Genomic DNA, 15,315 nt, shown 5'->3' on the forward strand with positions numbered 1-15,315 from the left:
CTCGGAGGAGTTGCTAGTAAACCCCTCAGTGCAGCTGGAGGAGCTGGTTTACTCGGAGGAGTTGCTAGTAAACCCCTCAGTGCAGTTGGAGGAGCTGGTTTACTCGGAGGAGTTGCTAGTAAACCCCTCAGTGCAGTTGGAGGAGCTGGTTTACTCGGAGGAGTTGCTAGTAAACCCCTCAGTGCAGTTGGAGGAGCTGGTTTACTCGGAGGAGTTGCTAGTAAGCCCCTCAGTGCAGCTGGAAGAGCTGCTCATGAGCCCCTTAATGCACTCAGTAGTGCTAAGCATGAGACTCTACGTGGCATTTTACCACATAATCCCCTTGCCAATTTACCCCAAGCTCCTTTCAAAAGTATGGGTGAACGTAGTGCTTACCTGGACAGAATGCGAAGCAATAGACTCCCATTAAGCCACTCAGATGTCCCAGACCTCGTAAAAACTGGATCATCCTTGGGTTCCCTGGCCCTGAAAGGAGAGAAGAATAATCTAAAAGGAACAGTTGATAGCTCTCTGCCACAAGCCACCAAGCTCAGTGAGGTGGCCGAGGAAGGCACCAAGAAGGTCAAAGACCTCAGCAAGGACGAGGGCAGTACGGCTATGTCTGCACTCAACAGTCTGACTGGCGTGGTGGACTTAAAGAAATTAACAGCGTAAGTGTCCCTTCACCCTACATGTGGGCCCAAGAAGAAAGCTCTGCTCTGGGCCTTAGTTTGACCTCCACTGACCAGAGCAGAACAGTCACGGGCTCACCAAGCTGGAATGAGCTCTTGACGACATGGCAACATGACTGTCTTTAAATAGCAAACAACATGTAATAGGGGCCAGGCGGTGGTGCACCTAGTTAAGCACTTACACTACAGTGTGCAAGGACCTAAGTTCAAACCCCTGGTCCCCACCTGCAGGGGGAAAGCTTCATGAGTGGTGAAGCAGGGCTGCAGGTATCTCTCTGTCTCTCTTTCTCTATCTCCTCCTCCCCTCTCAATTTCTATCTCTATCCAATACTAGGTAAATAAATTTATAAAAGAAGAAGAAAACAGCATGTAGTTAGACAAAGAGAAAGAGTGACAGTGAAAGAGACCATGGCACTTAGGCCTCCTATAATGTGGTGGAGCCTGAGCCATGATTTCTTGAGCACCCAGAAACAAGGGGCAAGGGGGCTGGATGGTTTGGAAGGCTCTTAAGTGACTGCTTGAGGGTATTTCTCCTGTTACCCAGAGTGATTCCCTGAACCAAGACTGACCCTGATGCTGTCACTTTGCAGATTAAAGGTCGAAAAGGTGGAAATGAAATCAGTAATGACAACTGTGAATGAGGAAGGAGTCCTCGTCTCCAGGGGCTTAGCTATGGCGACCCTGCGTGGAGATGGGTGAGTCTGTTTCTCAGTCAGTCAACTGAGAAGAACTAGACTGCAAAGTCAGGCAGAGGAAACACAGACCAAGGCAGAATGGCTGAGAAAGGGTAAGGGGGTCAGGCACAAGGCCTCTCGATGCAGCCCACAGGCCAAGCAGGAGAGCAGCCTATGAAGACCAGCTTTACACCCTGGGTGAGGCCGGAAGTGAAGCTTTCAGAGTAAGAGCTGCACACATGCATAGGTAGCAGAGGCAGGCTAGGGGAAAGCAGAGAGCCCACCCAAAAGGCTCTAAAGCCAGGCTCTAACTCCTGGGGGCCTGGACAACTGGAACATGCTCACTGGAGGGCAGCCAACAACACCCCATCCCTGGATGAGCTAGACCAATCCAAGGGCAGACTCCCGAATGCCGCCCTTTGGCTGGGGAGAGACTCCGTGGGGCTGGGGCTGGTGACACGTTCCTCTTGTCCTCCACAGTCTTACAGGAGTTGTTTGGGACACAGTAGGATTTGAAGTGTCCATGGAGATGATTATTCACTCTGCCCTCGACAAAAACAACAGTGAATGTGTTGGACTCAAAGTGCTGCACGAAGAAACTAATATCACCGAAGTGAACATGACGCTCCTGCAGACGTAAGTGAGAGTGTGTCTCTCTCTCTTTTTCTGGGCCAACTGGCCTTTAGGCCAGAAAGTCCCCATGGGAACCACTCTTGCAGATGAGCTCGGCCACCTCAGGGCACTGAGTGATGTGGAGAGCAAGCATGGACTCTCTGCTTGGGATGACCCACTAACATTCAGCAAGTCTCCCCTCCCTCTGTCTGCTTTTTTTGTTTTATATTTATTTTTTAGCAATAAGTTTAATATTTTAATTACCAAATTAAAAGGTTAACATTTTTTATTTTGTGGAAACTTTCATTTTCTTAAAAAGAAAAATAATAATTTAGGCTTAAAATTTAAATTATTAAAGAAATTCAAATTATAAGGGCCTTCCTTATAACATTTTACTGGACAACTTCCATTGACTTTTGTATAGCTAAGTAATTTATCTCTCTTTTTTAAACATATGCTTCTTTGTATATACTTATTTGTGACTTAATAGTAATTTACCAAAATATAAGATAATGGGGCATAATTCCACAACGTCCCCATCACTAGAGTTCTGTGTTCCTATCCCTCTTCAGCAGAAACTACACTAGTTTTCCTAATGTCACAGATATGGGATGACTATGTACCCAATTTTACCTGATTTCTAGAAATACACCCAGGTTTATTTTTGCCCATTTATTCACTTCTATGGCCCTGATTTCACTTCCCTTCTAAGTCACACCAACACCTATTACTACTTCCCAGTACCCTTCCTTTAGCACTAAGACTCTTTCCATTGTATTCTATGTGGTTGTCTAAGCAATGCATTCTAATGACACAAAAGTCCAGAGAATGAAAAGCTGGTCTCCCACCCATGTACCCCACTAATCACCTCACTGGAAGCTACACAGAAAACCAGCTCCTATCATTACACTATGGCAGAGTATTTGCAGATGCAACAACTGTGAGCTCATCCATATGATGCAAACTAAAAGCACACACATGCAATCGGGCAATTATGAGACAAACATCTATGCAGTCTGACCTTTTCACTTAAAAACTGCTTGCAGCCCATTTTGTCAGCAGGTAAAAATTTTCCCATTTTTGGCTGCCGAGCTGTCCACTACAGAAATGCATAACGACTTATTTAAAGTCCCTACCAAACTCAGTTTTTCTTGTAGTTGTTAACCTTTTAACTCAACGGCTATTGACAGGAAGGTCCCAGATATGTCTTCTTAGGGGTGCACAGTACTGAAAAGTCATTTTCTCTCATGGATGCTGGGCTGGAGGTCAGAACCTCCAGGGAGAGGGCCGGGGTGCTGGCACAAGTCCCCCAGAAGGTCCTCAGGCAGCTCTCTCCTCAGGGATGCTCTTGCCCTGACATAATGACTGGGGCAAAAGCCAGAATGGAAGAGTCACAAGCTCTCCCCATGTTCTTTCCCAGGGTCACCGATGTCATACCTGTTTCTTTGGACTTGAATAGCAAAGTTAAAATGCTGCTGACGGCAGATATGAACAAAAAAGTAAGTTCTGGGAAAAAGGAAGGCACTACCTCACAGGTGTGTGTGTCACGGGGTTGGGGAGTCAGGGAGGAGCCCCTTGCTCAGACCGGGCCTGATGCTGAGAGAGAGTCCACAGAGACATCAGGCCTTCAGGAGTCCCAGAGTCTAGGGAAACAATGTCCTCAGCCCTAGACTCTGCAGCCGGACAGGATAGCACCTGGGGCTGGGAGAGGGACGGTGTCACTGCCACCTTGAAAGCAGGGAAGTTGTTCGTGGGGAGCTAAGGAGGCCCAGGCTCCAGGAGCAGGGGGTATGGGGTGAGCAGAAGGGTGGCCTCCTGCACTTTTCCTGCAAAGCTGACCACTCGTGAATTCACAGAAAGAAGAAGGACTAGCATGTAGCTGTAATTTCACTGATTTCAATGAATGCCATAACTGTGAGTATAGCACCAGGAGTCCTGGTGCTGGCAGGTCCTCGGAGGCACAAGGTCGAGGCTCCTGTGGGATCCCCTGGGTAATAGGCAAAGGAGGGTACAGCTGGGAGGCACATCACTGGCCACCACACAGGCACTTTATCAGCTTCTCTGCAGCATGGGGACTGACAGGACAGAAGCAGACAGAGCACCCTTTTAAGGTCACATGCTGTTGTCCCCCCAGACCTCAGGGTCTGCAGAGTATCCACCTGTGCAGGGACCCAGCAAGAAGTACCAGGTCCAAAAGTGGGAAAGCTGAAGAGCAGAAATTCCCACCTGAGATGGGGAGGAAACTATAGGATATGGTGGGATGGCTGTTGCCAAGACACATTAAAGCAGAAAAGTGGTGACATTCTCCAAGTCCCAGAGTAGAAGAGTCCTGGGCTGGACAGGAAGCACTACTCCTGGCACTTTGGGGGCAGGGTCCTCATGTCACCAACTTGCTGAAGCCTCCTTCTAGGTGCCTGTGGGAGTTCAGTGAGGGTCAGATTTCTGCCTGGGGTCTAGGGACTGGGAGGGCTTCCCACTGGCCCCAATATGGAGGCCAGAGTTGGGCAAGATTCTGGGCACAACAGCTGACTGAAGCTGGTAAGGACTGGGGCAGTGGTGGAGGTAGAGGGAGACACAGCGTCTCGACATGCTCTCTCTCCCTCTTTCTGCAGCTACTGGTATGTTCCACTATGAAGTTAACCATATGCAGTGCAGTGCAGACGGTTGGTCAATTTCCTACTGTGTAAGTCCTTTGTTTTTTGTTACATTAGATTCTTTAGGAAGCTTGGAGAATTCCTAGACTCACAAAGTACCCTCTTGGCATGAGAACAGCCTCTGTGCCAGTTCCACAGCCTTTACAACTGGGTGGTTACCACACTTGCCCCACCAGAGCCCCTGCCTCTGGGTCAGCTGCTTCTTCCCACCCTCTGAAGACCACAGGCCAAGGCTGAAGAGTAATCCAATCATGTCACCATTGCTTCTTCAGTCAATCGTGCCCGAGCTAGACAGAGCAGGGACATGCACAAAGAAACACCAAGGGTCAACTCATCCCACTCACCTAACTCCACCACCCAGAAAGACACAAGCAAGAACCCCACCCCACTCCCATCAAAATCATGTAGAAAGACCAAGTTTGGGGCCCCCTTCACTCTACTCCTTGAAATCCATCTGTAAATATATCCTAAGTTCATACATTTTAAAGTATAAATATATGTGAATATTAATTCCAATGAAAGACTCTAACCATAAACATGAAAGAACAATGGGAAAGAAACTGATTATGAAATTATTAAAAATCTTTACCAATTTTAGTGGTCCACAGAAATGCAGTTGAATGATACATTATTTTATTTTTTAATATTTATTTATTCCCTTTTGTTGCCCTTGTAGGTTTGTTGTTGTTGTCGTTGTTAGATAAGACAGAGAGAAATGGAGGAGGGGAAGACACAGAGGGGGAGAGAAAGATAGACACCTGCAGACCTGCTTCACTGCTTAAAAAGCGACTCCCCTACACTCCCTACAGGTGGGGAGCCGGGAGCTCAAACCAGGATCCTCACACCAGTCCTTGCGCTTTGTGCCACATCGCTTAACCCACTGGGCTACTGCACAACTCCTCATATATTATTTTAAAACAGAAGATAAATATTAGGAAGTATGTAACCAAATGTATCCAGTGATGTCATACAGAATCTCTTTGACATTTAGCTAAACTTTTCAAGCACTCTACCTTGTGGTGTCTGCATTCTATAAGCAGAGCAGAAATACCCATGAAGGAAGAGGAATTATAGAACAGAGGCCAGAACACCTATGCACACACTTAGTAAAGACACTGGCCTAGAGCTTGATGAAGATATTTGTCAAGGTTGGAAGAACATGCAAAGAACAGGCAAAAACTGTGAGCTTCTTGTAAACACACATGCACCTGTACATTACTTGAAGTAAGTCTTAAGTAGGGGACATCGTCCCAAAAAGGTGATTTTTGGCTCCTCTTAGTTTATCAATGATCTGGGGCCCTCAGCCACACAGGATCAAAGCGTGATCAGCTAGACAGCCAGCACTGCCTCCTTCCCAAGGGGCTCCTGCTCTCTGCTCTCCACCCTCCTCAAGACTCCAACACGGAACTGGGCAGGCCAACTGCTGCTTGTCTGCATGTTCACCCACTCAATGGCTCACTTGGGTACCTCCATCCTTAATGACTCAGCCAGGGCTCCTGGAATGGGTGCAGTGCCCAGTGTTACTCTTATCTGACCACAGGGATGTTTTGTTTTCTTTTCACCAGGCTAAAGGCACATTTAATGGCAAGATTATGCCCATTCCTGGATGTAGCGATCTCTCAGATGACAAAACTGCCAACCACTCTTTAACGATATGCAATACAGTCTTCAAAAATATACTCAACGCCTGTGCCAAGCAGTCCTCCACCACAGTAAGCAAAATCCTTGGGGTTTAACAGTCTTGAAGCACAGTCCTCCTCTCTTAAGTCTCTTCTCTCAAAAGTACTAATGGAAAAGTGGAGATGAGTGGGTGCTGGGACAGTCTTCCAGAGAGGACCTGAGGAAATACCATAATGGATCCCTGCTCACAGGAGGGGAAAGCAGAGAACAAGGACACAGAGGGCAGGGGGGCTCTCCCTGCCTTCAGTGCAACAGTCTTCACGCCATTTGTGCCACGTCAACCCTGTGTCAGCCCCGCCACGCACAGGCAGATGGTGACTACACTTGATGTCACCAGGAGCAGCCCCTCCAGCACAGTTACGGCACAGTGAGGGGGCGGCTGATCAGCCTGTGAGGGTTCACTCGGGCCTGATGCCCAGAGCTGGAGGAGAAGGATCAGATCAGATGGAAGCAGGGCTTCATGATGAAGAGTGATACTCAGCTACTGCTGCCTCAGGTGCTTCTGGAACGTGCATCTCCTTAATCCAGTCTCCCCAAACCACCAGGAAAGGTGCTGACTGCCACTCAACCACAGAAACAAAGGGGCTTCTAACTGCAAGAGGGGAACAGAAGAGTAGCTTTATCTGTCTCAGGTTTCAAACGTCCATCTGAGAAGGATGGAGAGAAAGAGAAACATCTGGATTGCAGTCTTATGTATGGTGACATGTCAGCCAGGCAGCACAGGGCTGTGACCAGTTCCTAACGGGGGGGGGGGGGGGGGAGGGGGACAGTCACTGAGCAAAGCACAAGGGGATGAATCACGATTTTAATTGCACAAGATTCCACTGCTCTGGGCCCACTTCACCCCCCCCCCCTTTTCATTTCAGATAGACATAGAAAGGGAGAATGGGAGAGGGGTTAGAAAAGAGATATCGGGAGTCGGGCTGTAGCGCAGCGGCTTAAGCGCAGGTGGCGCAAAGCTCAAAGACCGGCATAAGGATCCCGGTTCAAGCCCTGGCTCCCCACCTGCAGTGGAGTCACTTCACAAGTGGTGAAGCAGGTCTGCAGGTGTCTGTCTTTCTCTCCCCCTCTCTGTCTTCCCCTCCTCTCTCCATTTCTCTCTGTCCTATCCAACAACAACAATAATAACTACAACAATAAAAAAAACATCAAAGGCAACAAAAGGGAATAAATAAAATAAATATTAAAAAAAAAAAGAGATATCAACTCTTCTCCATTGCCCAGGAAGCTTCCCCTCTGCATAATGCTCACATTTGGTGCAACCCACAGTGCTCAAACCAGGGTTAAGTGTACACTCTACCAGGTAAGATGCTTTCTTTCAACTAACAGCCACTTTTATTTCTTATTATAGGTGGGGAGCCTACGGGTAAAGGTCTTTGAAATGCAGTACACCTATATGCCAAAAGATCGAGTAAAAGTGGCCTATAATGTTAACATTTATGACGCTGGAGAGATAATGACTGGAAGGACGGTGAGTATGAGTGGCAAAGCAGGCCTGATTGTGGCTGGAACTAGGAGGATTAAAAGGACAGAAGAGACTGCTTCTTTGGGAGGAACTGCTACCAAAGAAAGCCCTGAGTGTCTAGGTGTCCTGTGATGAGACAGACCACCAAGGACCAGGCACAAGGACTCATGTTCAAGCCCCTGGTCCCCACCTAAAAGGGGAAAGCTTCATGAGTGGTAAGACAGTTCTGCAGTTGTCTCTCTGTTTCTTTCCCTCTCTTATCTCCCCTACTCCTCTAAATTTATCTCTGTCTCTATCCAATAATAAATAAATACACATTTAAAGAGAGAGAGAGATGGGTAGATAGGCAGGAGTAGACCAACTAGTCTTATCTCAGTCCTTCATTGTGACCCTGTTGGTTAAACCAGGATGGGTTATATTTGCTGATTAACTTGGTGAAAGTGTTGTTTTTAACTTGTGTCTTTTTTTTTCTTTTAGGAAATATCCCTGTGGCATGTATTCATGCTTTTAAAAGATAAAATAACTCCAGATATAAAGATCATAAGGTAATCTCTACAAATATGTAGTCCTACTGATAACTGGTCTTTGGAGAACTAATGACAATAACTTTTTGGTAACATAAGAAGGGTAATTAGTTTTGCAAATAGTCCGGGTAATGTACAGGAGAAAATAATTCTCTTGAATTTTGTTTCCTCACAGCACTAAGCATCTTGTAGAGGCTGATAAAGTAAGTAGATTCAATTTTCAAACTGTTTAAAATATATGAGGATTTATCCTTCTTTCATAGGGCTCTATGTTTTAGGAGTAGTCTTTAGAATACATTAACATACTACGCCCATCACCATCCAACAATCCTCTCACCTCTCCAAGCTCTCCCCCAACCCCCCCATGAACCTCAGCGTTATGGTCAGAATCTAAGAGTTTACATTGGTTTAGTGTGATCACTCCTTTGCTTTACTCTCTTTATCCCATGTACAGTTGGCATCCTCCAGTATTTGTTGATCTCCTTCTTACATATATTCACTAACATGGTTCTCCCAGAACCGGCTGTGCTGTCACAAATGACAACAATTCACTTTTAAGAACACATTTGCTTTTATTTTAATGAGAGAAGACCAGAGCACCACCTCAGCCTAGTAGAACACCAACTTGTATTCCCCAAAGCCCAATTCAATCCCTAGCAACATCAGAGAGAGCTGAGCTCTGCTCTGCTCCTCTCTCATTCTCTCATAATAAAAATAAAACTTTTACTGCATGTTTTATGAGAAACAACTAAAGCAAGGGAGAAAGAGAGACCACTGGGGTATGCAAGTCCTATGTTCTATCTGTGAGCTATATCCCCAGCATAGGATTTCATCTTTTGCAGCCAAGCAGTATTCTATCATGTGTACAAACCTCACTGTCTTTCCTCATTAGTGCTGGATGCTTGAGTTAACACTGTATTTTGGTTACTGTACAAAGTATAGAAATGAACATAAGAGTACCTGCTTCTTCATCAGTGTTCTTATACTCTCCAAGTAGGCACCGAGGAATGGAATTTCGTGGTTAAATAGATTTTGAATAGGTTGGAACAAATCCATACTCTTTTTTTTTTTTTTTAATTTTTTATTTAAGAAAGGATTAGTGAACAAAAGCATAAGGTAGGAGGGGTACAACTCCACACAATTCCCACCACCCAATCCCCATAACCCACCCCCTCCCATGATAGCCTTCCCATTCTCTAGCCCTCTGGGAGCATAGACCCAGGGTCGTTGAGGGTTGCAGAAGGTAGAAGGTCTGGCTTCTGTAATTGCTTCCCCGCTGAACATGGGCGTTGACTGGTCGGTCCATACTCTTATAAAGAGGCTATACCAGTTTACATCCCCATCTATGGCATATGTGATGTTTCCTTTTCTCCACAACTACACAAGCACTGATGTCTTCTGGCCATCTTCACAACTTCTTTGGAGTAGTGTCTATTCATCTCTTTTGCCAATTTTTTTTCACAGGGTTGTTTTTTGTTTTTTTTTTTATTCTTGAGCTTTATGAGAAATTCTTTTAGTGCCAGAGAACAGAGAACCTAGAAAGAGAAGGATCACACAGGCCAGATCACAGACTCTATGTGATATATACATAACTAGCAGTTTTAAATAACGAGGCTGTATGGGGAGCACTTGAGGGTTCAGTCCCCACACACATGGCTGCTGTCTCACACTGTCAGTTTTCTAAACAAAAATCTTTTTTTTATTATCTTTATTTATTTATTGGATAGAGACAGCCAGAAATCGAGAGACTAGAGAGGAAGAGAGACAGAGAGGCACCTGCACTCATGAAGCTTTCCTCCTGCAGGTGGGGACCAAGGACTCGAACCTGGGTCCTTACACACTGTAACATGTGTGCTCAAACCAGGTGCGCCACTACTCAGCCCCTTAAACAAAAATCTTAATGTATACATGCCGGAGGAAATTCTGGTGAAGATCTTGGCAATCACATGTGAAGTGATGCCCTCTCTCTCTCTCTCATCATCATTTATCACTTTTTGTCATTATTATGTTTTGTTTTTTACATTCCTCAATTCATTCTATTAGGAGAGTAAGGGTTAATAGTACTGTTGTTGACACATGGGTACGATTTCTCAACTCCCCTGTTAGGTATCTGCAAAACACTCTCACCCCCAAATTAGGTCTTTTTCCACTGTCAGGCCCCAGGGCCCCAACATTCTCACCAGTCCTTCCCTACCCCTCCATCCAGAGACCTTTGGTGCAATACACCACATTCAGTCCAAGTTATACTTTGTGTTTTCCCATTCTGTCCTTGTTTCTTAAGCTCAGCCTATCAGTGAGATCATCCTGTATTTGCCCTGCTCTTTTTGCTTAACTCACTTAATATGACTCCTTTAAATTCCATGCAAGATGAGGCAAATGAGATTACTTCATCATTTTTAACACTGTGTGTGTGACTAAAAATGTTAACAATAAAACTACCCCCAAGTTAATATAACTACTTGGGGACAGAGGACACATAATAGGACATTTATTGTATAAATGTTACCAGTGGAGGCAGAGACTGACACACGACTAAACTCAGTCCTGAAGAGCAGCAGCCTGTCACTGGTAATTTCCCAGGTAGAGGGAAGAGGCTATGCAAATGGTGGCAAAAGAACTTGGAAGGGGGAATGAAGAAGGAAATAAAGTCAGGAGAGCACCAGCAGGAAGGGTGAAACCAAGGAGGGCCTCAGCTAGGATGCAAGAGAGGCAGCTTTCAGCACCACCAGTCCTTCCCAGTGAGGAATTCAGTGTTTTTCCTGGAAGTGCACAGCTGCACCAGTGTGCCTGCAGCAGAATCTGAGACAGAACACGAACCCAAAAAACTTATGTTCAGGAGTCACTCACAGCATCAAAACCAACTGACAAGTCTTTGAAAACATCCAAAGAACTAGATGTCTGAGAACTGGCATTCACCTCCCTACCTACCTTTTATTTATTTATTTAACTTTTTAAATTTTTTATTGCCACCGAAGTTATCACTGAAGTCCAGTGCCAGCACTACAAATCCATTACTCCTTGAAGCCACTTTTTCCTTTCTTTTTGTTTCCTATTTTTATTTGATGGTACAGAGAAAAATCGAGAGGGGAGTGAGAAAGAAAGAGAGGAAGAGAAAGACAGACACTAGCAGACTTATTTCACTGCTTGCAAAGCTTCCCCCTTCCCCCTTAGGTGAGAAGTGGGGACCTGAACCCAGGTTCTTGAGCATGGTAACATGTACGCTCAAATCGGTGCATCAGCACTCAGCCCCCAGCCCTCAGCCCCACCCCACATAGCTTTTCCAAGAACAGATTTCTCCCATATAAAAAACAACAATTAAAGAAAAACAGCAGCATAGATAAGCTCACCCAATAGAGAAGATGCCTTCCTCACACATGAGGATTCAGGTTTAGGTTCAAGTCCTGGTCCCACATGAGAGCACCATGGACAGACTACAGGGAAGTTGAGATAGGCAGGTTCATGGATGATGAAGCAGAGCAGTGCTGTAGTCTCTGTCTCTGTCTCTCTCCCTCTCTGTCTCTCAGAAATAGAATGACAAAATTGGAATGCCATTCTGACATGGTTTCACATGTGAGTGAGGCCTCTGGTTCATTCCCTGGCGCTGCATGAAAACACAATTGAAAAATTCAAATCTCACACACACACACACACACACACGAATGTTTTCCCTGCTGTGAGAACTAGCTGGAGGACTACTTAAATATACTGAGGAAAATTCTTCCTGTCTCTTCCAGGTGGGCAAGGTGAAGAATGTGATGATTTCAGTGAAGAGTAAAATGGCACAATGCATTATCGGTATGTGGAATTAATCTTCTGAACACCTAGAAGAGTCAGACTCAGGGGGAAGAGGAGGGTGTGAGATCGCATGGCAGAATGTGCCACAGCTCTGACTGAGCTCACTACCTTTCAATCACCATTTAGGTTGAAAAACATTTGGTTTTACATAAGAACAGTAGCAACTGGGGTGGGAAAAAATAACTACAGTAACTATAGAGGGCAAGAAAATAAAAAGTAAATCTAAATGTAACAGAGCCTAAGGAACTCTAGCCCAGTAAGACAGCTAGTTCACCTATAAGGGTGAGGGTGCCTGCCTTGCCTTGTGTGCAAACCAGGAAACCAGATCCAAGTTCCCAGTACAATACATGAGAGTACTGCCACACTGCAGGAGCCTGAGCATTGTAGTGTCTTTCTCTCCCTCTTCCCATCTTAAAAAAACAGTGAAACTCTGGGGGTTGGGCGGTAGCACAGTGGGTTAAGTGCACGCACATGGCACGAAGCGCAAGGACCGGCGTCAGAGATCCCAGTTTGAGCCCCTGGCTCCCCACCTGCAAGGGGGTTGCTTCACTGGCAGTGAAGCAGGTCTGCAGATGTCTTTCTCTTCCCTTCTGTCTTCTCCTCCTCTCTCTATTTCTCTCTGTCCTATCCAACAACAATGATGATAAACAACAAGGGCAAACAAAGTGGAGAAAAATAGCCTCCAGGAGCAGTGGATTCATAATGTAGGCACCGAGCCCCAGCAATAACCCTGGAGGAGAAGGAAAAAAAAAAAAACAGTAAAACTCTAGTGATAGCAGTAAGACCACCACCTACCTATCCCACCAAGGACTTCAGAGCCTAAATCATCACACCAATTAGAGGGAAAGTAGATGCAGGTCACCCAGTCACACAATTGCTAGAGTTTAAGAAATTAAGAGCCTGAGGTTACCACCTTTCTGATCATCAAGCAGTAATAGTACAGAGATGTTCCTCTTTTATTTCAGACTATGTGAACCAATGGGATGTCCCAACAATCTCCAAACTTTTTATCCTCAGTGCCAAGTTTACAAATATAGAAAAGGTAAGGATGATACTTTTTTTCTTTTTTACTAAGTCCATTCAGAACTTGAAACCTCAGGGGAAGTAGTGAGTTAAGAGGGTTCCAGCATGATAGTCTATTTAGAGCTTCCCCCACTCCCATCTCCAGCTAGTCTCCCCAATCTTTTCTCGACAGATTCATTGTTACTGCCCCTTCAGAAACCAAACTCTGAGACTTCCTTGGTCATTTGTAAACAAGTAGTGTGTGTGTGTGTTTCCATCACATATGAACTAAAAAATATACATATATATATGGGGGTCGGGTAGTAGTGCAGCGGGTTGAGCACATATGGCACAGAGCGCAGGGACCAGCTTAAGGATCCCGGTTCAAGCCCCCGGCTCCCCACCTGCAGGGGAGTCACTTCACAAGCAGTGAAGCAGGTCTGCAAGTGTCTGTCTTTTTCTCTCCCTGTGTTCCCCTCCTCTCTCCATTTCTATCTGTCCTGTCCAACAACAACATCATCAATGGCAACGATGATAATAACCAAAACAACGATAAAAACAACCAAGATAACAAGTGGGGAAAAGTGGCCTCCAGGAGCAGTGGATGCGTGGTGCAGGCACTGAGCACCAGCAATAACCCTGGAGGCAAATATATATATATATATATATATATATATATATATATATATATATATATATATATATATATATATATATGAATAGCAAAATATATAGGTACTAAGCATCCAGGGACATGTCAGCTCTGCAGTGTCTGGGTTTAAGCCCAAATATAACACCAGCATCCATCTCATGGCACTATTCTGGGTAGGCTCTGCTTTGACTCTCTACAGAGCCCCCCACCCACCAGCAGCTCAACCCTGAACACCTGTCCAGGAGAGCTCAAACAGTGATCCCCCCAAAATGACTTCTGGGGCTCCCCTTGACCTGACTTGTTCCACATCTCCCTCCTAGAAGGATGGAATGACTACATGCTCAGCCTGAGCCTGCGCCTGCGCCAATCTGTGTACTTAAGAGCATAACCAGCTGTCATCTGTCTCCTCACAGGACAATCTTCAGGCAGCAGATTGAACCCAGCACACCTGAAGCCAAAGGACTTTCCAGAATGAAAGCACTCTGAAACTTCTCCAAGAGATAATTAGCTAACGGCATCCTTATGATTAAGGAGACAAGTAGAATAGTTAAGGTGTCAACTTGTCTTTGGGATTTTGCCAACGTTACCTTGAATTAACAAGTGCAAGAAAGGCAAACCTCCAGAGATTCTTTTGAGATTGATTTTGTAATCACCTCTAATAATTAACCCGTTTTCATGCAAAACTTGACTCACTTGTCTTCAATTCCAACTGGTAGGGATTCCCACATGTCTATGGCAAATGAAAACACTTTTTGTTAGAGACAGAAACTATGAGAAGTGAGGCAACAAAATCTAGTGTCAATTTATCTAACACAAGGCAGGCAAAGGGCACTGGCAGTCAGTCAGGAGAATGATTAAGACTTTTCATCCCTGTCTCTCCCCTCCTCTGTTACTCCTCCCTTCCCCTCCTCTCCCCTCCCTTCCTCTTCTCTCTAGTTCAAATGCTCTCTTTGCCTGCTGGCTCAATGCAAAACTCACACTGCACTGTCACATGTGGGACACCCAGAGGCACAGCCCAAATGCCAATCACATCTGCAAACAGAGCAACAGATGCTCTAGTCCCTGCTCAAATAAGTGACTCTTATTTGGAAGTGATAGAAATGTTTTGGAACTAAGTGAGATGGTATTTGCACAACAGTATATGTATCAAATGCCACCAAATTATCCCCTATAGTACGGTAATTATGTAACTTTCATTTTCATTAAGACAAAAACTAAAATGGCTGGGGAGACAGCATAATAGTTATGCAAAGGGCACTCATGCTTGAGGCTCTAAGGTCTCAGATTCAGTCCTCAGCATCACAATTAGCTAGAGCTATGCAGTGGTCTGGATGCTCTCTCTATATAGCTTACACTCTATCTCTCATTAAAATAAATTATTAAAAAGGAAAAACACGGAAGTCGGGCAGTAGCGAAGCGGGTTAAGCGCACGTGGCGCAAAGTGCAAGGGCCGGCATAAGTATCCTGTTTTGAGCCCCCGGCTCCCCATCTGCAATGGAGTCGCTTCACAAGCGGTGAAGCAGGTTTGCAGGTGTCTATCTTTCTCTCCCCCTGTTTTCCCCTCCTCTCTCCATTTCTCTCTGTCC

At 45.4% G+C, this 15,315-nt stretch overlaps 2 protein-coding genes across 2 annotated transcripts in view; both read left to right on the forward strand.

Annotated features, from left to right (window-relative positions):
* Positions 1-284, forward strand: part of LOC132541377 (uncharacterized) — a 32,942-nt gene extending 32,658 nt beyond the window's left edge. The window contains exons 17-18 of the mRNA XM_060201820.1: positions 30-220; positions 279-284. Coding sequence (XP_060057803.1) covers positions 30-220; positions 279-284 — 197 coding nt within the window. The remainder of the gene's footprint in view (positions 1-29; positions 221-278) is intronic.
* Positions 50-14,348, forward strand: LOC132541893 (vomeromodulin-like). The gene is made up of 13 exons (XM_060203300.1): positions 50-650; positions 1,262-1,366; positions 1,826-1,981; positions 3,378-3,456; positions 3,814-3,871; positions 4,570-4,640; positions 6,177-6,323; positions 7,643-7,762; positions 8,234-8,301; positions 8,456-8,483; positions 12,015-12,075; positions 13,041-13,117; positions 14,143-14,348. Exons 1-13 carry the CDS (start codon positions 355-357, stop codon positions 14,164-14,166), a joined length of 1,290 nt encoding a protein of 429 aa, XP_060059283.1. The 5' UTR covers positions 50-354; the 3' UTR covers positions 14,167-14,348.
* The last annotated feature ends 967 nt before the right edge of the window (positions 14,349-15,315 follow it).

The sequence above is a fragment of the Erinaceus europaeus genome, chromosome 1, assembly GCF_950295315.1.
Source record: "Erinaceus europaeus chromosome 1, mEriEur2.1, whole genome shotgun sequence".
In the NCBI taxonomy this organism is placed as follows: Eukaryota; Metazoa; Chordata; class Mammalia; order Eulipotyphla; family Erinaceidae; genus Erinaceus; species Erinaceus europaeus.